The sequence below is a fragment of the Oryzias latipes genome, chromosome 20, assembly GCF_053564925.1.
Source record: "Oryzias latipes strain Hd-rR chromosome 20, Olatipes_Hd-rR_3.1".
NCBI classification, from domain to species: Eukaryota; Metazoa; Chordata; class Actinopteri; order Beloniformes; family Adrianichthyidae; genus Oryzias; species Oryzias latipes.
Window position 1 is genome coordinate 14,646,499 of NC_136256.1, and position 25,468 is coordinate 14,671,966.

General features: G+C 41.0%; 2 protein-coding genes across 5 annotated transcripts in view; both read left to right on the plus strand.

The window, feature by feature from the left end:
- Positions 1 to 16,357, plus strand: part of LOC111946616 (leukocyte elastase inhibitor-like) — a 33,254-nt gene extending 16,897 nt beyond the window's left edge. For 3 of the 4 annotated variants that reach the window (XM_078938402.1, XM_023950109.2, XM_023950111.2), the window contains 9 exons: positions 7,849 to 8,031; positions 10,329 to 10,460; positions 11,374 to 11,514; positions 11,698 to 11,815; positions 11,979 to 12,121; positions 13,227 to 13,304; positions 15,270 to 15,359; positions 15,438 to 15,618; positions 15,708 to 16,357. In XM_078938402.1, the coding sequence (XP_078794528.1) occupies positions 7,855 to 8,031; positions 10,329 to 10,460; positions 11,374 to 11,514; positions 11,698 to 11,815; positions 11,979 to 12,121; positions 13,227 to 13,304; positions 15,270 to 15,359; positions 15,438 to 15,618; positions 15,708 to 15,940 (1,293 nt within the window). In that variant the 5' untranslated portion in view covers positions 7,849 to 7,854 and the 3' untranslated portion in view covers positions 15,941 to 16,357. The remainder of the gene's footprint in view (positions 1 to 7,848; positions 8,032 to 10,328; positions 10,461 to 11,373; positions 11,515 to 11,697; positions 11,816 to 11,978; positions 12,122 to 13,226; positions 13,305 to 15,269; positions 15,360 to 15,437; positions 15,619 to 15,707) is intronic. The other variant, XM_023950110.2, reaches the window with a different exon arrangement.
- A 13-nt stretch (positions 16,358 to 16,370) lies between these two features.
- Positions 16,371 to 22,965, plus strand: pigm (phosphatidylinositol glycan anchor biosynthesis, class M). Its single transcript, XM_004080921.5, has 8 exons — positions 16,371 to 17,931; positions 18,171 to 18,344; positions 19,328 to 19,448; positions 19,551 to 19,800; positions 20,155 to 20,258; positions 20,333 to 20,487; positions 21,072 to 21,173; positions 22,272 to 22,965. Exons 1-8 carry the CDS (start codon positions 17,755 to 17,757, stop codon positions 22,437 to 22,439), a joined length of 1,251 nt encoding a protein of 416 aa, XP_004080969.1. The 5' UTR covers positions 16,371 to 17,754; the 3' UTR covers positions 22,440 to 22,965.
- Positions 22,966 to 25,468: the final 2,503 nt, after the last annotated feature.

A 25,468-nucleotide genomic window follows, 5' to 3' on the forward strand; every position in this document is an offset into this window, starting at 1 on the left:
GTAGCATATAAAGCGTAAACAGGATCGGTCCCAAGACTGAGCCCTGTGGGACTCCATAGTTGACTCGAGTGCACTGAGAGGAATGTCCATTTACATTAATGAACTGATACCTATCGGACAGATAGGATTTAAACCACTGGAGAGCAGATCCTCTGATCCCTATGTCCTGCTCTAATCTATGGAGTAAAATACCGTGGTCGATAGTGTCAAAGGCTGCACTGAGGTCCAACAGGACCAGAATAGAAAGTAGTCCCTTTTCTGAGGCCAATAACAAGTCATTAGAGACTCTAACTAGTGCAGTTTCCGTACTGTGGTGAGGTCTAAACCCCGTTGTCCTGTAGGTGGCAGTAAAGCTGCTTAACTACAACTCTTTCTAGGATTTTAGAAATAAAGGGCAGGTTTGATATCGGTCTATAGTTGGCCAAGATGCTAGGATCCAAACTGGGCTTTTTCAGAAGAGGTTTAAGAACTGCATATTTAAAAGACTGTGGTACGTATCCCGTTTCCAGAGAGGCATTTATCATTGTTAATATGGGATCATTAATTAGGGGAAAAGTTTCTTTAAAAAGTCTAGTGGGAATTGGGTCTAACAGACACGTTGAGGATTTGGAGGACGTAATAATTGATGTTATTTCCGCTTGATCCACAGCAGTGAAGCAGTCTAATGTTACAGAGGTTTCTATGGATGCCTCCATTTCTACCACTTCAGCCTGTTCTGGGCTGATAGTAGGAATAACTTGATTTAACTTATGTCTAATATTTGAGATTTTACTATCGAAAAATGTAAGAAAATCATCGGAGCTGAGAGAAACAGGAACATGTGGTTCTACTGAGCTCTGACTGCGAGTTAATTTAGCAATAGTGCTAAAAAGAAATCTTGGATTATTTCCATTCTCTGATATTAAGGTTGAATAGTACTGGCTTCTAGCTCTACGCAGAGCTTTTTTATAATTTAATAGGCTATGTTTCCAGATATCCAGAGACTGCTCTGAACCGGAGCGGCGCCATTCTCTTTCCAACTTACGGGTTTCTTGTTTAAGAGAACGAGTTTCAGCGTTAAACCACGGTGCTACTCGGTTTTGTCTGACGAACTTAGGTTTCAAGGGGGCAACAACATCGAGTGTACTCCTGAGGGCTTGTAAGGCATCATTAACAAAGTGGTCATTTATACTAGGACTGATGCTATGGGAGCTGGTCTCAGAGTATTTTCTCAGAATATTACTAAGTACTGGCTGAACTGTGTGTTTAAACTCAGACACAGAACGGTCAGTTAAGGTTCTTCTAAGCTGTTTCTTATTCACTGGGGCAGAAGGATGTTCCAGTGTAAACTGGAAGATAATCAGAAAGTGATCAGAAATGATGGGGTTAAGAGGAAGGACACTCAGCTGGCTGATCTCTATCCCATGGGTTAGAATAAGATCCAGGGTGTGCTTATGACAGTGAGTGGGTTCATTCACACTTTGCGTGAAACCAACATCATCCAATAAAGCTGCAAAAGCCTTTCCTAGGCAATCACTGGGGTCATCAACATGAATATTAAAATCCCCTAATATTATAATTTGATCAGAATCTAAGACAATAGTCGATAGGAAGTCGGAAAACTCAGTTAAAAATTCTGAATATGGGCAGGGGGGGCGATAAATAATTATGAGTAAAACAGGTTTTCGAGTTTTCCTGTTTGGGTGACTTATAGACAATATGATGCTTTCAAAGGAGTTATAAGCATTTTTAACTTTAGGGCTGAGAAGTAAGCTAGACTGTGATATTACTGCCAAACCACCTCCTTTCCCTGAAATCCTGGATTTCTGATAGTTAGCATAAGTGGGGGGGGGGTTGCTTCATTCAATCTAACATAGTCATCCTGTTGGAGCCAAGTTTCTGTTAAGGCTAAAAGATTAAGGTTGTTATCAATGATTAACTCATTGACTAAGAGGGACTTGGAGGAAATGGATCGAATGTTTAATAAACCGCATTTAATGACATCATAATTCTGCTTGTGAGAACTGCTGTCTGTCACTTTAAGGTTTCTATGACGCGCTCCTTTCATTTGTCTTTCAGCACATAAGCTAAAGCTTGAACCTGCTTGACTTTCCCTGCATGGGTTTTGCACCGACACTAACCCTAAGGGAGGCTCAGAGGAGCGTTTTACACTGCTGCTCTGCGCCCGGGTCTCATCTCTGGATTGTCAGGTTAACAGACTAAGGCTAGCAGAAATGTTTCTAGAAAGAAGAGCGGCACCGTCCCGGGTGGGATGGACGCCGTCTCTCCGCATGAGACCGGGCTTCCCCCAAAACGCGCTCCAGTTGTCCACAAAACCAACGCCGTTTTCTGGGCACCATCTAGAAAGCCAGCGGTTAAATGATGAAAAGCGGCTGTACATTTCATCACTGACTAAGTTCGGCAGGGGACCAGAGAAAATTACAGTGTCGGACATCGTCTTAGCCAGTTTACACCCCGAAGTTACGTTTAACTTAACCACCTCTGACTGTCTCCGTCGGGCATCATTACCGCCTGCGTGAATCACGACTCGACGGAACCTGGACTTACTCTGAGCTAACATCCTAAGGTTCCCCTCGATGTCACCAACTCTGGCCCCCGGATAACACCTGACTGTAGCCGCTGGTAGCTCCACTTTTCTAACTTCAGAAGAGCCTATAACCAGAGTTGAGTGTTCAGCGGGTGTGTCGCTGAGGGGGGAGAACCTATTACTAACGTGGAGTCTCGGGTGCTCTAAGTCTTTGCGTTTAGCACTATGTTTCCTCCCAACCGGTACAAACCCCTGACTGTCTCCCGGCTGTTGGGAGGGCGCTGGGGTGCTAATTAAGTTAGCCCTGGTAGCGCGACCCGCGAGTAACGACCTGGCTAGCCGGCTTAGCTTCCTCCAGTCTGGCCTCCAAGTCTAACACAAGACTACACTTAACACACCTACCGCTATTTTCACTAAAGGAGGCAGGGTCATCACTAAACATATGGCACATGGGGCAGGAGAAAGGAGGAGAGACAGAAAGAGAGGTGGCCATGCTAGGTTCTAAGCTAAGGCTAGCGGTGTTTAGGTAAAGAGAAGTGGTCTATTTAGCAAAATGAGAAAGTGAACAGCAAGCGGTTTAACAGTGGTGTATTCGCTAATAAAAGGTACTAGATGTGAATATTAACCCAGATAACCCTTAGAGTAAGCAATAGTAGTCAGGCTAATGCCAAACAAGAGGACAGCAGTCACACAAGACTAGCACTGGGAATAGCTCACCCAGAAATGACGTCACAGGAAGTCTGTAAACAACACAGCAACAATCATTTCAATTCAATTCTCCTCCATATCAGACTACTCCATTAATTAGAATAAGTCTGTTTTATTACCACTGAACATTAATGCGGAGCAAAGACTCACGATACCAGTCAAATCAGCAAATATCAAATATCTAGGTATCTATTTTCCCCCCAAACTATCAGAACTGGTGCAGCTTAACCACACCCCATTACTGAAAAACATACAGGACGATTTAACACGCTGGACCAACTTGCCTCTGTCCCTTATGGGCAAGGTAGCCACGGTTAAAATGAAAATCTTACCTAAAGTTAATTATCTATTCTCAATCATTCCCACACAACCGCCACTAAAATGGTTCAAAACATTAGACTCATCCATATCAAGCTTTTTATGGAACAATAAATCTGCAAGAATTAGTCTAAAAACTTTAAAATCTGCAAAAATCTGTAGAGGCTTAGAATTACCTAACTTCCACAAATACTTTCTTGCAAATAGATTACAATACATCTTAAAATGGTTAAAAAATAATTCAGAAACCAACTCATGGTTAGACTTGGAACAGGCGCTATGTGAAAAGATCAACCTGTCAGATCTACCATTTATTAGCCAAACAGTTAAAAAACAGGCTTGTTTTCAAAGTATTAATATAAACGCTACTTTAACAGCCTGGTGGGAATTTCTCAAAATATCAAAATCCTCAATTCAACCGTGCAAAATGACACCCATCTGGAAAAACCCGGACATCCTTATAAACAAAAAAATGATACACTTCCCAGCTTGGCAAGCAGGGGGCGTAAAACAACTAGAGCACGTAATTATTGATAGAAGATTCATAACTCCCCAAGAACTACAAGACAAACATGGAATACATAACTTCTTGGAATATCAGCAACTTAAATCAATTATTACTAAAATGTTTACATACAAAGACATTGATTTAAAGCTACCAGAAGCAGTTACCTCTCTCATTAATTTTTCAATGAATAAAACTCTCTCCAAAATATACAAACTTTTATGTAATTTAGATAATAATATTTCACTTCCGACAACAAAATGGGATGCAGATTTGAGCATCAGCACAGATGAAAGCTTCTGGTCAGAACTTTGTCTAAACACCTTTAAACTGACAAAAAGTCCAAATCTGCCGCTAATCCATTTCAAAACTCTACACAGAATTTACTACACTGGACAGAGGATGTTCAAGATGGGTCTCAGTAACTCAGACATTTGTTAGCACTGTGATAGTAATCTACCCAACAGTTACATGCATGCACTGTGGTTCTGCACGCCTGTCCAGGCTCTCTGGCAGCAGGTATGTGCCGATCTATCAGTCTGGCTTAAGGTTTCCATCACAGCTTCACCGTCACTTTGTGTGCTTGGTGACATGAGTGCCATCGATGTAGAAGGAGGATTAGTATCTATCATTTTCATAACTATTTGTATTGCTAAAAAATATTTTAATAAATTGGAAAAACAAGAAAAATATAAATATAAGTCAACACAGAAATCTGCTGCTTGATCATATCAGCTTGGAAAAAATGTCAGCCCAAAGTTCAAGAAACTTTGAAAGAATTCAGTCTCTCTGGGCTCCCATAGCTAACTCCATGACTTAGGGGGTGGGGGGCCTGGTCGTCGCTGCTCCTTGCCTTACTGCCATGGTTTGGGGTGGGGGTTGGGGCCTCCGGTGCCCGGTGGGGGGCGATGAGGGCTCCGTTGGTCGGGGGGTCGGGTCCAGTACCTGGGTGGGGCGGGCTGGGGCGCTGCGCGGTCTTCTGGGCTTGGGTGTGTGGTGGTGGTGGTGGGGGGGGGGGTGGAGTGGTGGTCTGGCTCGGCCTGGGGGGGGGGTCCCTTTGCCTGTGCTGGGGGGGGGGGGGGGGTGGCGGGGGGCCCTGCTCTGGGGGGCTGGGGGACCGCTGTTTGACCACCAGGGGACAGTCTACCAGCTGTCCCCAACTTACCCCCTTCCTCATATAATCTCATTATAGGGGGAGGGGGGTTTAGCCTGCGATGCACCTTGGGGGGGGGGGGGCTACTTGGTAGTGGTCCCCCTCCCATGGTTGCCGTATGGAGTGGGCCCCCCCTCTCTCGGTTTTATTTGCACCTTAGACATGTAGGGTAGGTAAGGGGGGTGCTTGGACATCACTGCCAGTAAGCAGCAGATGTCCTCTTAGCACCCTACCCGCCAATTCTAACCTCACCTTAGATATTTACGGCCCCTTGGTGGGGAGGGTGAGGGGACATCACTGTGAGTAATCAGGAGATGTCCCCTCAGTGCCCTACCCGCCAATTTTAACTGAACCCCCCTAGTACACACACACTTTACTCCTCAAAATATACATTCAAACATAAACACACACACATGCACACACACACCCTCACAAACACACGCACACACATTTTGCAAGGAAGGTGGGACCTAGGACCATCTGTCCCCTACCCCATCCCTGGTGGGGGGTACTGGGCCCTTGGCAACGGCGGCCGTGTCCCCTGGGTGCCGGTTTCCTGGGCCCGGCAGTGCCTTCTCCGTGCGGGGAGAGGGTTCACATTACACCTGAGCCGGGGGTGTCCGTATCCCTGTGGGGTGGGTTCTGGTCCTTGCCCCTGAGCGCTGGGCCCGGCCAAATTTCCAACTGTGGCCGAGCCTGGTCAGGCCATGTTTAAAACACCCCCCGGGGTGCTCCCCTCCTGGGTGGGGGCGGCTGGCCCCTGCCTTGCTCCTTCTTGGACCAACCGTGGGCCGGGTGGGTGGCTGCCTGGAGTGCGGAACGGGTCTCCCTTGGGGGGTCCTGGCTCGTACCTGGGGTTGGGGCAGGGGGATGCCTAGAGCTCCTAGGTGGTGATGGGTGCTCGTCTGGAGCTGTGGGTGCCCTTCTCGGGTGGGGCCCTGCGTTGGGCCCTCACGGCGCGGCGGGGGGGCTGCTCTCCTGGTTGGGCTGGGGCGGCGCTCTCTTTCCCTCCGTGCCTCCCTGCTCTCTTGCTCTGAGGGCCTCGCGGCGGTCCTGCTGGCCCTGGCCTGGGTGGCGGATGTGGTCGCCCGGGGGGCGGTTGTTCTCTGCCTGCTGCCGTGTGGCGTTGGGGGGTTCTGGCTGCCGCTGCTGCTTCGGCAGGGGTCTTGGTGTGGGGATGGCTGGGCACTCTCCTTCCTTCTTTTCACATTCCACCATCCATTTTAGAGGAACATAAACACTCACCTGAGCACGGGTGTTAGCTCACCTTTGCACTAATAGTTTGCATGATTGAATGAATGAAATATTTCACACTAGTTTGAGGGCATAAGTATGTGTGTGTGAACACTGTGTTTTGTGTACATGTTGACATGTGGACATTTTTGCAGCTAGCAGGTGTGTTGATAACATTTGAGTGTGTGTGTGGACAGGCCCCGCCCTGTGAGATTTGTACTACATTTGAACCTTATCGTAATGATAAACATCCAGTAAACTTGTTGCTTTATGCTGCTTCATGGTCTTACCCCCCCCCCCCCTCCTATTATCACCCTCCTATCCCCTCCTCTCTCTAACATCCCTCTCTCTTTTTCCCTCCTTTCCTTTTCCATCCGGTCCAACACCAAAGATTTTCAAACATGATTGAAATTAATAAAGTTTGGCCTCAATTACAAAAAGGGTTTATTCAGACATACCTCTGGTTTGTCTGAAGATTAATAACCCCTCTTGTTAAAGTAAAATATGTCCAACACAAGAGGCCGTCAGCTTTCATCTGTCTGCCCAGCTGTTGGACAAGACAAGTTAAAAAATTTAATAAAAAATAGGTTACATGCTTTTGCACAAAATGTTAATAAAGTAGATATCAGCAACCATTAGCCTTTAATCCTTACCTTTTTACTGACATTTTATCTTGTAAAACAAACAAAAACAAAAAAACTTGTTACAGGATTTCTAGAGTTGACATAAACAGATAGTGGTTTTCCGATTCCTCCCAGTCATCAGATGTTTGTGTCTGTGAACACATTCTTCACTTTGATCGGACATTTACCTCATCTGATTACAAACACACAAAAGGATGTGCAGAAGGTAGAATGGAGACAAATTATTCTTGAAATCAGTTTTTCTTACCTGTGCGCCATTGCTTTTGAATATTTATTCTGACGTGCAGCACGTGGTGTTGCCAGGCATGAAAAGTGCTTTATAAATAAAGATTAAATTAACTGGATGATTGAATTTTTTTATTGTTTTTTTGACAGACGAGTTCCTTTTTTAAACTTCAGTTATAATTTTTTATTACATCTATTTCTCAGATGTTTATTTAGCTTGAATTTTTTAATAAATATTTTGTGATTGTCTCAGACATTAGATTTTAAAATCATTTTTGTATTTGGTTCATTTGTGTCGTAAATGTTACATTAAAGTCAGTGCTTGGAGGTCTAAGAACCTTTACTTTCTAACACCTCTAAGAGGACAAATCTATTTAAAAAATGTAATTGATCTTTTTTTACTATCAGAATCTAATGTGTGAGGTGTAAACAATCCCAGCAATATAGCAGAATTGGGTTTAAAACGTTTTTGTAGCAAACATTAAAAAACATTGAAAAAAAGATGTAAACTGTCTATTTTTCGTCCTTTTTGCAGGAAATCATGGCCTCCCTGAACACTCTTTCCAAAGCCAACACCAAGTTCTCTCTGGACTTGTTCAAACAGCTGAGTAACGAAGACAAAATGGCAAACGTGTTCTACTCTCCGTTCAGCATCTCTTCCGCTCTAGCCATGGTGATGCTGGGAGCCAGAGGAACCACAGCCTCACAGATGACTAAGGTATCACGCACTGCCCCCCCCCCCCCCCCCCCCCCCCCCACACATTTTGGTTTCCAAACCCCTTGGTGATGCATTTACTTATATTACATGCCTCTGCAGCTTAGCTGGGCGTCAAAGCATCATAATGCCACGTCAACTGTGAGTGGAGTGCGAGCATTCACTCGCTCAGCATTTCTTATGATGCATTCTCTGTGTTGGTTATTACAGGAACATGATCCAGATTGCAAAACAGGGCGAGCCATAAAAAGCTGCTTACACTGACATATTCTGTGTATGTTATCAGTTATGTGTACCAGACCTGGCTGCAGCCCGACTTCCCCATAAGCCGTTTCAAAGTTGACTCATCGAATGCCTCCAGATTGGCCGTCCTTTTTATTTAAACTATTAACCCTGATTTTAAGGAAAAGAACAGAACCCATTTGGCAGAGTTGTCTCCTTTGTGCTTTGTTAAAGCAGTACTTATGGAGGATTTATGGGTGATTTTTCAATCTAAAGGTCCTCAACAAATGACTTTTGTTTCCGTTGGTCGTTAAGCTAATGGCAGCCATAAAACAGGAGTTTCTAAGAACGGCTGTTGAGATCAAAGTTGACCTGAGAGCATTCAGGATTTGATCCAATGTTTTCAACAGCTTCGACTGTTTGGAAGAGATTTGTGCCACACCCACAATCCTCTCTGATTCTGTAAGAAACGCCCTTACATTTAAAATAAATTAATAAAAAAGAAAGAAATATTGAAATAAATTGTAATGGGGATTTGCAAACTGATTGATAATATTCATCATTCATCTTCTTAACCGTTTATTCCCTTTCGGGGTCACGGGGTTGACGGAGCCTATCCCGGCCACTTGGGCGTAGGCAAGGGATGCCCTGGACTGGTCGCCAGTCTGTTGCAGGGTAGAATATCCTCAATTACACATTCATTTACTCTCACACTCACACCTATGGACAATTTAGAGTTGCCAATGAACCCATGTTTTTGGACAGTGGGAGGAAGCCGGGGATCCCGGAGAAAACCCACGCATGCACGGGGAGAACATGCAAACTCCACACAGAAAGGTCCCCCATTGATGTTCTGTTTTTCATGTCCCCCAGCCGAGACTTGAACCGGGGGCCTTCTTGCTGTGAGGCAAGAGCGCTAACCACTGCGCCACCGCAATAATTGTCAATAAATGCTGAATTGATAAACTGCTACTCAGCAGAAGCCTTGGCAGGGAGGGGTTTTCTGAGAGAACTTTAAAAATCTGGATCTGCATCCATGAACAGCAGAGGTGCTACAACGTTTGCACTTGTTTTTCCAAATATTTGCTCTAAAAATCTTAGGATCCAGTTTCTATTTTTGTGGTTTTGTGTCCAAATAAAAAGGTTCCACTCTCATTTTAGGCTCCACCTTTTTGCCTTCTGTGCAATCAACTAATGTTTAATCTAGTATAGCATTTTAGAATAGAATAGAATAGAATGCCTTTATTGTCACTGTGCACATGTACAATTTGCATCATAGGCGTAAACAATGAAATGAAAAAAGCCACTCACTATTCAGTGCTGACATGCATTGTTAATAATTTCACAGAAATAATAAAATAATTTCACAAAACTGAAGAATACAATATACCAAGTACCAAAAATTTTACAAAGGTGCAAAATGTGCAATAGAAAATAGAAATTATAAATTAGTTTAATTAAATGTTTGCATTAAAATATTGGGTATCTTTCTTCTTTTGGGGTCTTGTAGAAATATAGTTTTATAGTTTTATAGATTTTTGTTGTTGACATTTTTGTGTAAATGTCTGACTGTGTGCGTCTGATCAAAGTTTCCCACAGTCTCTCTGCTTCAACCAGGTAAACTACTTCAGTAAAGCAGGTTTTTTGTTTTGCTTTTTCCTGTATGTCAGGTTATAAATAGAAACTTTGTCTGTAAACTGACCTCACTACCGGCTGCATCAATGACGGCTCACCCATTCCTCCTCATCATCACTGCTTTGTTATCCTGCAGGGTGCCGGTATAATGGAAAAAGCCTTTCTCAGGCTGAATGGCTAAAAAATACAGAAATAATGAAGGGAAAGTTCCAAAGTTGGTTTTAGTTTGGTACTTTTAACCCCTCGATGCCTGAATTTATTTCACCTTTTTTTTCTTTCAAATTGATTCTACATTAAGGTTATATAAGTAAAAAAATTGGTTTGATGCATATTTGCATCATAGACATTAAATAGATTTTAAAATAAAATACACACAACCCGATTCTTGGAGCAAAGAAAGGAAGAAATGTTTAATTCAGGTGGCTGTAAACTGCACCCCCCAGGTTCTCTGCTTCTCAAAGGCAGGGAAGCAGCAGCAGCAACAGCAGCAGCGGCAGCAGCAGCAGGCTAAAGGAGCGCAGCAGATGATGCAGATGCAGCAGAAGGGCCAGGCCAGTCTGCCAGCTCAAGTGAAGGTGGCAGAAACTGAACGCTAACGGGGGCGCAAAAATGAAACAAAACATCTGCAGTCTGCCATTTTTTAGTCTGCACATGAGATTTGACCTCCTTGATCCCTGTCGCGTCAAGTTGAAATAATTTTCAGCAAACTGTTTAGTTTTCTGAAAATGGCTTCATAGCCATTTCCACTAACCAGCTTTAACCGCTGTGAATAATTGCAATTTTCCAACAATTTCTTTATGAATTAGCACTTTCCCATTTTCCCACAACATAGCTAGCAGAGGTTAAAGCGATTTACGACCAGCCTTAAGACGCATCCTGGAAATCCTGACAGGAGTTTTAACCCATTGAGACAATTGAATCCTTTATAAGGCCTTATATTAGTAAAATTATATCTAAGATATATTAGGATTTTTTTAGATAGCGTTATCTGTGGCGTCCACCTGTAAGTCACACAGGATTTCACAAACCACAGGAATGTGTTGCTCACACTTTCTGACCTTTTGACACTTGATGAAACCTGCAGGGAACTCTCTCAAACTTTCTTTTTTTAATTCTGTCAACAAAACATTTTAGTTCTGCAACACAATGATGTCATTTAAAAAGATAAACTCTTTTTTTTTATACGTGCTAACAGCGTGGTGGAGGGACAGCCTGTGGGTCAGCTTCTGTAAAAGTTGACCACACAGGTTTGGTTTATGGATTTCTTTTTCCTGCTTTTATATGATGTATGTTTTTGTGTTAAGTGTTTTATATGATTTGTAAAAACAAACAACTCAAGTTTCATGAATTGTCTTCCCATTTTTGACCAAATGAATTACTAACATTTTTTTTCTTCCTTGTTTAAAGATTTCTGGACTAAAATCTAACCTGCAGAGAAAGTCCATCAGAACAGATTTTCTCACATCTGTGGTTTATTTATCTCCACAGAGCCTGAAACTCCGGGATTCCCAGGATCAGGTCCATGCTAGCTTTGCTGAGCTGCTGGGCCAGCTCAACAAGCCTAAGGCCAGTTACGCTCTGAGTGTAGCTAACAGGCTTTTTGGAGAGCAGACCTACCAGTTCGTCGAGGTGTGTTTGACAAACTGGCTTTTTTGTAAACAGTAGAAGCAGAGGAGAAAATGTGATGAATGAAAACCTTGTCTTGTCATCCATCCCATTTAATCCTTTACGAGGTCACAGCGTTACTGATAGAAATTTTCTTTCAAAGAATGCAAAGCTACAAAATAAAGCGCAAAGGCTTTTATTGTTTAGGAGTTCCTGGGAAACAGCAGGAAGCACTACAAAGCAGAGCTGGAGAAGGTGAACTTCATGCAGGGTTCTGAAGCTGCCAGGCTCAACATCAACACCTGGGTGGAGAAACAGACACAAGGTGGTCTACAAACCTAAAAACATCTGAACAAACACACTTCACTCAACTCCAAAGTCCATTTAGTTTCATAAATGATCCTCATTTGAAGTGATCTGCAGTGTAATCTGATTAGATCTGATACAGATCTAACCGTGTCTTTGCCTTAACTTGTTTTGTTTTTCAGGTAAAATCAGAGACATCCTCGCCGAGGGTTCCTTGAACAACCTGACCAGACTTGTGCTGGTCAATGCCATCTATTTCAAAGGCAACTGGAACAAGAAGTTTGATGCGCAGAATACTCGTGACGCTGACTTCCGACTGAACAAGGTAACTCTGCAGCTGACAGGAGACTGACGAGGAGCTGAGTGGTTTTAAAATCTACGGAGCCCTGAATGTGACATTCAAAAAATAAATAAGCAAATAAAAATGTTTCCCTCAAAATAATCATTTATGCCCACAAACAAGTATTTGTTGGTCACAAATGAGCAATTTACCAGCATCTTGAGCGCACAAGTTTGTGCACAAATTATCATCCTGTCCACTCAAAGTAGTATTATGTGGACATAAAAAAAGCAGGAAAACTGCAATACAAAACCCAGATTCTTAGGGTTTGAGGCTTTAAGTAGCTATCTTGGTAAAAACAATTTTAAATACATTATTTGTATTACACATATTCTGAGTTTTGTTTGGTTAAAGCTTGTACTGACCAACCTTTAGCTTTGTTTGCTCTATTATCAAATTCTTTCTTATAGTCAACCAGTTGTCTGCATAAATTGATTTAATAGAGCAGTGTGGACAGAACTGAAGGTAATATTGAAATAAATCTGAGTTCCATCTCTTTTTAAATCTTAGGAGAATGTATAGGTGCAAAAGAGTAATGATAACAAAATTAGTGAAAATGGAAAAGACCGTAAGAACATTTTTTTTAAAACACATATTTAACCAAACTAGACCAGAGGAAAGGTTTTATGTCTGGCTTTATAAATAGGACGATCATTCACAGGTGAACAATGTATTATGAAAATAGTCTTTAGTTTAAATAAAGAACCTTAACAAAGACACTGTTTTTAACGCTACAATTCATTTGAATACAGATGTCTCCTATTAACATTCAGTGGGTAAATTGTGAGAATGTTGGACTCTGAGTAAAAAAGTTATTTCCTATTGAAGAAAAGACCCAGTATGTGACAGAATGTATGGAACTTTATGATCTGATTCTTAGCAAATGCTTAAAGATAACCCAAGTCTCTAATTTACAGCAACACTTAACATTATCATATTTTCTTAGATCATATCCTGTTTGTTTTATCCTTCACATTTAGCCACTACTTTCATTTCAGAAACCTTTGACCTCTTTTTTATTGAAAGGTGGTGTGGGTCCAAACCCCTTAATCGGGCCTGTTTTCATTGTGTTTCCCTCTTTTGCTTTCAGAATGCTAAAAAGACAGTAAAAATGATGTACCGGACATCCAAGTTTCCTCTGACCTACATCCCTGAAATCAACTGCCAGGTAACCCTGTCATGTAGAATCTTATAGTTTTTCAGTCAGAAGGACGTATTACATCGACTCAAACTGTTTTAATTATTAGAGGCCTTCCTTTTTTTCTTTTCTTCTGCCCTTTGTGTGTCATATACGACAGAGTTTTAGGGCCACGGTGAGGAAAAAAATTCTGGCCAACGTGTCGAGTTTTTTCTCGACACAAAGTTTCGAGAAAAAACTCGTTTCGAGATAAGAGGCGAAATAAAGTTTCGAGATTAAAGTTGCAATGTTGCGCGAGAGAGATTTTATCTCGTAAATTTATGAGAAAAAATCTCTTAAATTTACGAGATTAAAGTGGAAGTGAGCATCCAGAGCAGCAGGTGAACGCCGCGCAGCAGCAGATCAGACCGACTAAACTTTGTTGAACAGGTCAGCTAAATGTTTATTGATAACGTTCCAAATGTCTGGAAGCTCATTTGTTTGATTTACAATTTATTAAAGTTTTTTTTATTGATGGTTGGTTTGCAGCCCGATGAAGCCATCGGGTGTCCCTGCAGCTGTTCGCTTGAATCTTTTCTTCCTCCACCAAAGACAAGATCTCTCTGTTTGTGTGATGCTTCCGTCTGAGGAGCCCTTTTTGCCTTTTTCGACATTCTAATGCTAATATAAAAGACTATTTTCACTCATCTTTGTTTTTTAATGATGAAGCGGGACGCTTCATCTGCAGGAGGGGGCGTAGGTAACTGTTTACTTCCGCATTGGTGTTCGGATGACAGGTTCATGACATAAGGTGACAGAGGAACTTCAGGTTGTGTGAATGAAAAGGAAAATAAAGGCTGCAGCAGTCCTCTACACCCAAACGTATCTCTGAGCTCCTTATTTTACATATAAAACTCCGCTTTACTGACACTGAACCTCGGAAAGCCGGCTCCAGTGAAAATAATCTGATTTTGACTCACCAAAAGGTTCAGAATCTCTTTGTTTTAAACCTATAATAATCCGGAAATAAAGCTTCACAAAAGGCTCCACATATTTCATCTTCAAGCTCCAATAAACAGACAACTTCGGTGTTTTCCACTTGTTAATCGATGAATTTTTTCTCATAAATTTACGAGATAAAATCTCTTAAATTTACTTTTTTTTTGGTGGCCATAAAACTCTGTCGTAAACTCTGAAGTACAAAGCCGCTAGCTCACTAACATTAGCCATAACACTGAATACTCCTGAAAGACTCAGCTTCACTTCTCTCGCGCAACATTTCGACTTTAATCTTGAAACTTCATTTCGACTTTTCGACGACGAGTTTTTTCTCGAAACTTTTTTTCCTCACCGTGGCCCTAAAACTCCGTTGTAGTCATATCACTGCTGCTTTGATCTTTCAACAAAAGCAATTTTACTCTATAAACTTTGCTAGAGTTGTTTTCTAAGACATAGTTTCTGAAGAGCAGCAGGATCTCATTAGAAATTCACCTCTGAGTTGTTGGCGGTACAGAGTATGCCTGCTCCTACTTCCCATCATCCATCTGTTTCTACGCTCTCCCACTAGCTTACAGCCCCTCACACCTCCAATCCAACATTACCGGTGCAACAGAAATACTGGATCTGTAAATCCAGCCGTACAGTTTAGATCCAGATTCCAGCTCAGACAACGATGAACATGGATCTATTTGCAAGTGGATGCATCAGAATGGAGCGGAGCAGGGAGCTGGCGGCCCGGTATATTTTCAATGTCACACATACGATCTTTTTCAGACTGCAGAAATTCCTCTGCACCTTATTCACAACAATTTTAATGAAGAAATACTCAGAGATGCAACTTCAATCTTACTTTTCTTAATATATGTCCTCCATCATGAAAACAATTCCAAAGGAACTTGTTAAACACAATTTTTATTGGAGTGGGTCTCAAAAAAATAAAAAGATTAGACTTTCTTGCCGCTTCATTGAGTTCAGTTAAATACATGTCTTACAGGAATTCTTCCCTCTTTTTAATAGATCCTTGAGATGCCCTACAAAGACAAGGAGCTAAGCATGCTGGTCTTCCTGCCCACTGACATCGAGGACAGCACCACCGGCCTGGAGAAGGTAGGATTGGCCTGCATTTGCACATGGACTCACCAAGAACCCAGCAAAACATGCACAAAGCAGATGTTTGCCTTCTAGCTGGAGAAGGCCCTGACCTACGAGAACTTTATGGAGTGGACTCGCCCAGACATGATGAAAAAGGTGGAGGTCAGGGTGGGCTTCCCTCGCTTCAAGATGGAGCAGAAGTATGACATGAAGAAAGTCCTGGTCAGCATGGGCATGGCGGACGCTTTCGACATGTCAAAGTGTGATTTCTCTGGTGGGTAGCTGGAGCTTCACTGAACCTCAGATGGAACTTGATATGTACCTTAAGCTCATCCTCTGGGAATCTTCTGCCCTTTTCCTCAGGCATGTCTCCAGCCAATGACCTGGTGCTGTCAGAAGTCTTCCACAAGGCTTTTGTGGAGGTCAACGAGGAGGGAACAGAGGCGGCTGCCGCCACCGCCGCGCTCATGATGCTTGGCTGTGCAAAGAATTTTTCCACTGACGTCTTCATCGCTGACCACCCCTTCCTCTTCTTCATCAGACACAACAGCTCCATGAGCATTCTGTTTGCGGGCCGTTACTGCTCCCCTCAGTAAAGTTCCCTTGAGCAAACCACATCTTCATTTTCCATCCGTCAGAGTATGAGCCTTAGTGACGTTGAAGGAATCCTTTAACACTCCAGTTTGGTTCTGTGCCTTTCTACAGATCGATGTTTTGCACTGTCTCATTGTAAAGATGAATCATTATCCCTGCTGCTTTCTTCTACCCTAATCTCCTTATATCTAGTCAAGATTATTGCATTTTACACACATCTATAATAATCCTTTGCACTGTTCTGCTCAACCCAAACCACAGAATTACATGACAAACGCCTCTTTTATGCAATTCCTTGGAACCGTCATGCATCATAAACTGGATTAAAAACATGAATGTATGCAAAGACTTTTGCCAGCTGCCGTGTCACTGTCATGTACTCTTTTACACCTGAAATTAAAGTGTGTGGTTTGCTGAAATGTCTTGTTTTTTGCTTTTTGGGCTTAATATTTTGAGTGAGAAATGAAGGTGAAATCTTTCTTACCCCGTGACAGTGTGAACTGTTTCTGATGGCAAAACCACCAGTGAGATGGAAGATTAAATGTGGGATTGAATCTGGTTTTAGTGTGTGGGCAAACAAGATAGAAATTAATGCTAGTTATGAAACACTTTTGTAAAGGCCACTTTTGTAAAGGCCAGTTTTTTTAATCATTGGGAGCTTGAGGGTCCTGCAGTATCTTAGCTGTTCTTAGAACTGCGCTTTTCTGGACTGAGAGGTCTGAGGTCTTTGTGCTGCAGCCACTCCTCCAGTTTAGCGGTTACCACCCCGAGTTCTCCAACATAACCGACACCACTGTTACCTTCAATTTCAAAGCTTTCTCCATTTCTTCTCTGTGCCCCTGGTATTTCTGCAGTTTCTCATGTTCCTTCTTTCTGAAATTAACTCAATCCACCACAAAGGCTTTTCTTGGATTCTTTACCCAACAAAGATGGCAAGCAACACTGTGGAACTATCCAGCCTTGGATGAAGAACACAAAGACGTACGTGGGTCTATTTGTCTGCAAGTAGATGGATTGAAATGTGGAGCATGTGGCCCGCTGATTGTAGCTTCTACATGACAACTACAAGCTTCTTCAAATGACATTTTTCATCTGCTTTGGATTCATGATTTGAATAAAGAATTACTTAAAAATGCACTTTTAATCTGAATTATCTTTGTCCTCCATCATGAGATAAGCACTAAAAGAACATGTTAAAAACACCAGAACACAATTTACTAGAGGGTGTCTCTAAGTTATTTCCCATATTCTATTTGATTTTGCACATTTCTTTTTTCTGGTCAATATACAATAATAATATTGTGTAAAGAACCAGAAAAAAAGGTGTCTACGCCCTTTCCTGCTTTTAGCCCCTGATCCCCTGGAATTGTGCACGTCCCTGGATCCAGCCTTCACTAGATATTGTTGTTTCTTTTAAAGTTACTCTGAATTAAAAGTGCTTATTATATAAATCTTTGGAAAGAAGGAGCAAATATGTTTGTTTCTATTAGTCTTTTTTGGTTTCCGGAGCTCAAAGATCTTGACTTTTAGGTAACTTATATTGCAGTACCCACACTACGCCACAAGGTGGTGGTAACGACACAACAAATGCGAAGATGCAGCTTTGAAGAAGAAGACAACTTCCGGAAATAATGTTTGAACTCCAACGATGTGCTACTAAAATGTTTTTAAACTTTTAAAACTATCTAAAACAACTCTTAAGCTCAGCAAAATATAAATTTCCAAGGAGGGAAGGACAGTCTGCGGAAATGAATCCTTGACTAACCATCTGGCTGGCGGTTCAACCTGCTAAGCAGGTTTGTTAGCTGCGCGCTCCATGATGATGGAGAGACTTCTGTCTGCGCTGACCGAGAAGCGAGTCCTCTTCCCGGTCTCCTTTGTTGTACGGCTAGCGCTGGTCGTTTATGGAGACTATCAGGACAGGAACATGGTGGTGAAGTATACAGACATCGACTACCACGTGTTCACTGATGCTGCAAGGTTCATCACCGAGGTAACGTTAGCCTTCCTGTTTCCTGACGTCACCACATTATTGTGAATGAGCATTTTTTATCGCGAGATTTGCATGATTAAGCTCAATCATAGGTTTTTATTATAATTTTTAATTATTAATATTATTTTATATTTGTTTTATTAATTGAATACTTTTTCTTTTGCCCTAATAAAAACGAAACATTTTATTAACTAACTGAAAGTTACACGGCTCACATGTAAGATGTATTTCATCCACAGGGTCAGTCTCCATACAACAGGTCAACTTACCGCTACACTCCCCTCCTGGCTTGGCTCCTCACCCCAAACATCTACCTCACCGTTGTATTTGGAAAGCTCCTCTTCATAGTGTGTGATGTGCTGTCCGGGCTCCTCATCTACAAGCTCCTGTGCCTGCGGGGGGTCGGCTGTCAGGTCTGTCCCACTCCTGAAAGACAGCTGTGATCACGTGATGCAGTGGAGAGTCGCTGTCATTTTTAAAGCAGGCATCTTAGAAGTTTCCAAAATTTGTACAATTTTTTTTTTTTTTTGCGCTCCTGACCCAAAAACCCCCTTTTACCCGGACTCAGGAAAGATACATGGAAACGGTGGCTAGTGTCCTCGTGTCATGTGGCTACAGTTAGAGCATCTGGTAGTTCCAGGCGGTTTTTAATCCAAAGATTAAGCAGAACCGACCCTGCTTTGCTTCCGAGATCAGAACTTCTCCTTGCACTTGTTGCAATGCTCAATTCAATTCAGGCGAGGTCTTGCCTGTCCAGGGCATTATAGCTGTAGCGTACGCCCATCATGGGTTGTCTTAATATAATTCAGGGCTTCAAACTCCCCAAAATGCATCATGCCTGAGTTTTGTGCCTGTTGTTATTGCACCAGGAAAGCACACAATCTATCTAGGGGCGATAAAAATCATTCAAAATCAGTATTGACCCAATAACAAATCCGGAGTTGTTTGTACATCAAATGTAAAATCTGACTTTCCTTGCAGGTTTAAACAATAAGTTGGATTGTCGTCATACAATAACAGCTGATAAAATGACCCAAAAGGGACAATTGGCAGAACTGTATACCACATTTGACTACCACATTGTTAAAGGCAGCAGCAGTCAGCTATAGATGTGTGTTGACAGTTGTATACATTCTCATGACCTTAGGTGACTCCATGCTCTCTGTGGCTTTTATTTTTATTTTTATTTTCTTCATTCATAGTTAAAGAGCTAGATCAATTCATGGTTTTTGCACATTGGTTGGTGCTGATTCTGACAGCCATTATGGATCCCTCAGAGCGTCACAAGCTCTGATTCTAAAACATTTTATTATTTGGGAATATTTTACCAAAGATGTTCCCATTGTTTTCAAATAGGTGGGAATAAAACCCTGTTTTTATTGTTTTCTATTGTCAGACTGCACGCTATGTTTCTTCATTGTGGCTTCTCAACCCGCTGCCTATGGGGGTGTCGAGTCGAGGGAACGCCGAGTCGATCCTGTCCGCTCTGGTGCTGGGGACTTTACTCTGTATGGAAGGCAAGCACTCAGTTTTAATGTTTACCCTTTTCAACTCTTTTTGAATTCTAAATAAAGGTTTGAAGTGACTTCATCAACACGTGGTTTGATCCTGTCTCTCAGTCAGGCGCCTGGCCTGGGCTGCCGCGCTGTACGGCCTGTCCGTTCACATGAAGATCTACCCCGTCACGTATGCTCTGCCCATCGCGCTGAGTCTGCGCTCGTCGCACACGGAGACGAATGGAACCACGCAGAGCTGGACCTGGAGGACGCCTGTCGCCTTTGTTGGAAGCTTTTTGAATTCCAAGCTGATCCTCTTTGCAAGTGTGGCGGGAGGAGTTTTTTTCACTCTGACAGCGCTCTTCTACTACATGTCAGTAAAAAACGCAAACACACAACTCAAAGAGACACTCCGATCATCTTTTCATCTATTTTCCCAGTGTTTTTTTACAACAGTTAGAATAAAGAAATACCAATAGGCTTAATGTTCTTCATATATGTTCTCTATCATCAGAAAAACACCACAACAACATGTTAAAACACCAAAAACACAATTTTCATTACAGTGGGTCTTTAAACCCTTCGGATTCAGTATGACTCCTACTACCTTTGTTCTAATAAACACATCCTTATCTTTTCTGTATTTTAACAAATTAACAGATTTCTTCTTTTTGTACATAAAAAGTGCATGAAGGTCTAACAACCGCCCCTTTTGTCGTTTGATCAGGTATGGTTGGGTGTTTCTCCATGAAACGTACTTCTACCATCTGACCAGAAGAGACATCAGACACAACTTCTCCCCGTACTTCTACATGCTCTACCTCACTGCAGGTATTCCAACTCATCATGTTTGACACTACAGCTGTAGATAGACGTTAAAACCCGTCTGTTGTCTCCGGCTGCAGACAGCAGATGGAGCCAGTCGCTCGGCCTGGCAGCTTTCCTCCCCCAGCTGATCCTGCTGTTGGTCTCATCGTGGACTTTTCATCCAGACCTGGCCTTCACCTGTTTCCTACACACAGCCGTATTTGTCTCCTTCAACAAAGTCTGTACTTCTCAGGTGTGTTGCCACCAAAAGGTTATTTTATTTTACTTCTGTTTTTTATTTTATTTTTACAAAGATTGTGACCTCATCAATTCATTTCCTCCTGAACTTCTAAAAGAAATCAAATCTCTTAAAAAAATATTTATTTTTAAACATGTATTGTGATACAATTAAGAAGAGATTTAAAAGAAAATTAAATTGAAATGGGCATAAGTAATGATGTCATGGCTCCTCCACATGTTTGTGTCAAATCAGAATCACTGTGAACATCGTCACCGTTTGGATGTGGAGACATTTTTCTGTATGTGAGATGCAGTTTTTATGAAACTGGCAATGACATGAATGAACAGGCAGGAAGCAGCTGAGAGAAACGCGCTGAAGAACGTTTAGAGCAGAACTAGAAATGACAACATCAGCAGCACAGCTGAGGTAGGATGGGAGGTTGGTGGGTCACTTAGGGCAGATGCTTGTGCACAGGAAGATGGATGAAGATGCTGCTGCCAGAAAAAAAAGAGACATTAATGTAACATTTGCAGCCAGAATGAAGAAAAGTACCTTTTTTCTATGCAGATTTCAACAATTTCCTTTAATCTCTGCAGTACTTCCTGTGGTATCTGTCCCTACTTCCTCTGGTCATCCCACACCTGACTCTGTCAGTGAAACAGGGTCTGGGTCTGCTGCTGCTCTGGTTTGCTGGACAGGTACTTTGTCTTCTTTGATCATCACAACTAAATGTTGTTAATCCTTGATGTCTTGTTCGAGTCTGCCTCCAGTTTAACCCTGGAGAGCCCAAGGGCAACTTTCTTCTGTGCTTTTCAACTTTATTTGACCTTTTCTTGTTGATCATTCAGAGAATTAGCAATCAAAATCAGCCAAAACAAAACAAATAAAGAAAATTAAGAAAATGGGGGTGGGGTAATTATTTTATAACAAAATATATAATTTTAAAAAAATAAAATAAAATTGAATTAAAAATATTTAAAAAATAAAAAATGGAAAAATATTAAGTTAAAAAAATTGTAAAACAAAATAGAATAAAATTTAAAAAATTAGACATAATTAGACATAAATATATATTGAAAAAAGGAAAATTTGAAGAGATACAAAACAAAAAAGAAAATGAAATAAAAAACTCTCCTAATTTGACTGTGGGTTCTCCAAGGTTGAATTTGATATTCTTGGAGGATATTAATATATTTTTTCAAATTTATAAAATATAAATAGAAAAGAGTGGATTTTCAGTTGCAGACATTACAGAACTCATTACAGGAGTCAGAATGTTAATTGTTTTACATTTGTTGTCTCGTTGAAAGCAGCTTACAGTGTGTGAATATATTTTACATCTTAATAATTTAAATGATAACAATTTTAGAAGTTTTTTCATCATTACCGGTATATTAAAAAAAAGTAAAATCTAAACTTTGTGAGAAACAGCTTTCATAATTCTTCATCTGACGTGTTTTTCTGCGGTCCTGATGAAAGCAGCAGCTGCAGACATGTATAAAAAAAGAGATTTCCTGTGAAAAAATGAATGTTTTAGAATTTAAATTGATACTTTTAGGTTCCAGCCTTTTTGAATTTTCATTTTTTATTATTAAATTAGGTGTAAAATAATAATTCTTGAATATTTAAATGTAGTTTTTGTATAGTTATTCCTGTGTTCCTACTGCCTTTAATGTTGTAATTTATAGCAATAATGGCCACAGAGATAAATCAGTTGATAGGATGAATCATCTTCTGTATTTTTTGGGTAAAAACTGATTCCATTCCACTTATTTAATGCCATCTCCCCCCTGCAGGCTGTCTGGTTGGCTCCAGCTTACTTCCTAGAGTTTGAGGGCTACAACACATTCTTCCTGATCTGGTTGGCTGGATTATTCTTCTTGGTCATCAACTCCTTCATCCTAGTTCAGATCATAGCTCACTACAGATCCAGAAAGTCTCTGGAGCGGCAGAAGGCGGAGTGACCCTTTTTCAGGGATTTAAATCTCCCAGTTTCACCTTGAAGACCAAAAGAATCGTCTCCCCAAGAACCTGATAGTCTCCGTTTCCGACTGTCTTGCTTTCCTGGGTTGTAAAATCGGCAGCACTCGTCAGATCAGCCGCTTTAGCGAGACACATGCCTCGTTTGGATTAACAGTTATCCTGAGTTAAACCCACAGATTAAATGCTTGTCATCGCAGGTCAGAGCACTTAAATCCACAGCAGCACTAGTGCAGCAAAAAACTGCTGTTGCATTAATATCTTTTCATTTTTTCCTCTTGGAGATGGAAAGTGTGAAGCGTGCATCACCTGTGGTCGACAGGCACAATGAAGCAGATGTTCCCAATTTCAGCACCAAAATCGCAGCTTCCCTGCAGTTCTGCTGAAGCACTTCCAGCCAACTATGAACTGTTTCAGTGTTGAGGTTTTTTTTGAGCGGGTATCATGTTTGTGAGTTGTGAAGGTAGCTGTATCTCGTTTCTCAATAAAAAAAAAGACTTTTTTTTAAAACCACAGTGTAATCTCATTAATCGGTTAAATACATGTAATCCCAACGGTTCCAGTGCATTTGAACTTTTCCAATCAAAGCTACAACTCGCTTGCGGCTTGCAGTGTGTGCCTGCGACCAGCAGAATGAAGCATCCATCAGCAGACGGCAGCAGTTCCAGTCTGTGCCCTCGCGTAACCCTCCCAGATTAACCAGCCAACTGGACCACAAAACACAATCCAAAGCAAATGAGAGAAACCAGAGGTTCCTTATAATCTCACTTCTTTCTGTCCCTAATCTCGTGGAAATTATTAGAGCGTTCATTTCAGTCTAGCGGTCTGATCTTGCTGGATTACATGGAAGTGCGCAGCGTCTGAAGGGTTTGTTTTGCAAACTGAAGGCGCGCTGTAGGTGAACATGGATTTTCTGTCAACCTCAAACGGCGTGAGTGCATGATTCACCGTTAGCCGTGGCCTAAAGAGCCAGTTTATGAATCACTGAGTTCCTAACCTTTCAGACGGTTAGTTTCCCTCAGGGACAAACATAAGCCAACACTGCTGTGGATTTCACCACATTCACAAGATTAGCTGTAAAATCTGCAGGAGCAGAAATGATGAGGAAGATGTGGAATGGTACAATAGTGTTGTTCACTTGTTTTCTTATGGCAGAACTATTAATATCGACATCATTTGATATAGATGTGGAAGAAATCAAGTATTGATGCTATTTATTTACTGTCATATGACCAGAAAGTACAAAATGTGGTGCCATATGTTTGGATTATTCAAAGATGTTTTACAGTTAAAAACATGTATTTTGATTTATTTTCTTTTTGGATTAGGGCGGGGGCTGCATCCTTTACCATTTACAGGCCATTTGGATACATTTTTACTGATGATGACCCAGTAGGAGCCACAAAGTCTTAGTTCACCCTATAGAAAAAATAAGACACTAATTTGTTTTTATGTTAGTGTTGCTAATATGATTAATTGACTATTGTTTTTTTTGGCATAAATAAAAATAAAACATAAACATAGAGAAAAATGACCTTTTTCCAAAAAAGAAACCATGTGTATAAAAGTTTATATCTTCTCCTGACTTCCTTTCAAAATAAAATACACCTGTGTCATGTAGGATCATCTCAATGCAAAAAATGTAATACTGTAGGTAGTGTGATGTCAGAAGTGAAGAAAAAAAATTATATATGCATCTCAGCCAGAAATACATTAATCTAACCAACTAAAATTACATTTAATGACCTGTATGATATTTTTTAACCATAAGGTGCTCCTGAAATCCTTGAATCTGTTCAAAAATAGAAAATCTGCCTTACAATACGGTGTGCCTTTAGTAGGTATCCTGATTGTGCTTATTCATCTCCAACTGGTGGTAGTGGTGGTGGTACACGGCGCTCAAAAATCTGACAAAACATTTTAGTCTGGATTTGTTAGACGATGAACCGAAACCTTTGATGGATTGTTGAAACATTATGGATACTGTGGTCAGGAGTCTTGCAGAGCGATGTGTTTTTGTTTGTTTGTTTTTCACTTTACGATCTTCATTACTTTTTAATTTGCATTTACCGTAGTTTCAAAAGATAAAAATTAATTTTCTTGAACTACAGAGCCAAAATAGAGAGGTCAAAGAGCCACATGCTCCTCTGGAACCTCAGGCTGACCCGACCCTGGAGCAACAAAAAAACTCCTGTAAATTGTTTTAAAAACATTCTAGAGATGATCAAATTTCTCAAAAACTAGGCAAAATATCCTCACACATACAAAAACCTGAAATTAAATGCTTCCCAAAGGGGAGGTTAAAATAAGGCAAACATAAAAACAAAGAAAAGGTCAAATAAAGTTGTGCATATGCATGATCACATGTTCATGCATGCAGATGCTCTCTTTCTGGTCCAGAGAAAGTGTTAATGACGAGCGGTGCGTGCATTTTGCATGTTACAAAGAAAGCACGACATGATTGGCTTCTTTCTATGTAATAAAAAGTCTAAAAAGTTTACTAAATGAGGAGGTGTACATATTGCACAAATTCAAATTAATCACACCTTTTACCCCTGCAGGTTTAAATGCAGTGTCTTAACCATAAATGAAGGTGCAGAAAATCTAGCTAAACTAGAAAAGTCATCTTTTTATGTCAAGAATTGATCAAAATTTAATTTAAGAAGGATTTTTTCTGTTTCAGAGTCAAAATATAGTCATTTGATAAAGGACTTCATAACAACAGAATTTAGTACAGTAACTTAAGGTTGATAACAATTTGGGAAAATGTTTGTTGTCAATACTAATAAATGGTCATTAGGGTTTTTAAATGCTGGTACCTGATGTGCAGACTAAGCAGTGTCATTCCTGATATACAATTTGAACCCAAATCCTCCGATTTAAATCTGTAATCCAATCGTAATATAAGAAAATATGCATTTTATTTTAAATTTACAATAAATCTCCATTCATGTTTTTTTTTCCTATTCTTTTGCCTATTTGACTGCAGAACGTCCCATGACTTTGACTAACA

What these genes read in the sequence shown, in the direction of transcription:
- pigm (XM_004080921.5), top strand. Translation starts at nt 17,755, where the DNA reads ATGATGATGGAGAGACTTCTGTCTGCGCTGACCGAGAAGCGAGTCCTC. An exon ending in TGCGGGGGGTCGGCTGTCAG is followed by an intron (nt 18,345 to 19,327) that starts GTCTGTCCCACT and finishes TTCTATTGTCAG; the next exon opens with ACTGCACGCTATGTTTCTTC. An exon ending in GACTTTACTCTGTATGGAAG is followed by an intron (nt 19,449 to 19,550) that starts GCAAGCACTCAG and finishes CCTGTCTCTCAG; the next exon opens with TCAGGCGCCTGGCCTGGGCT.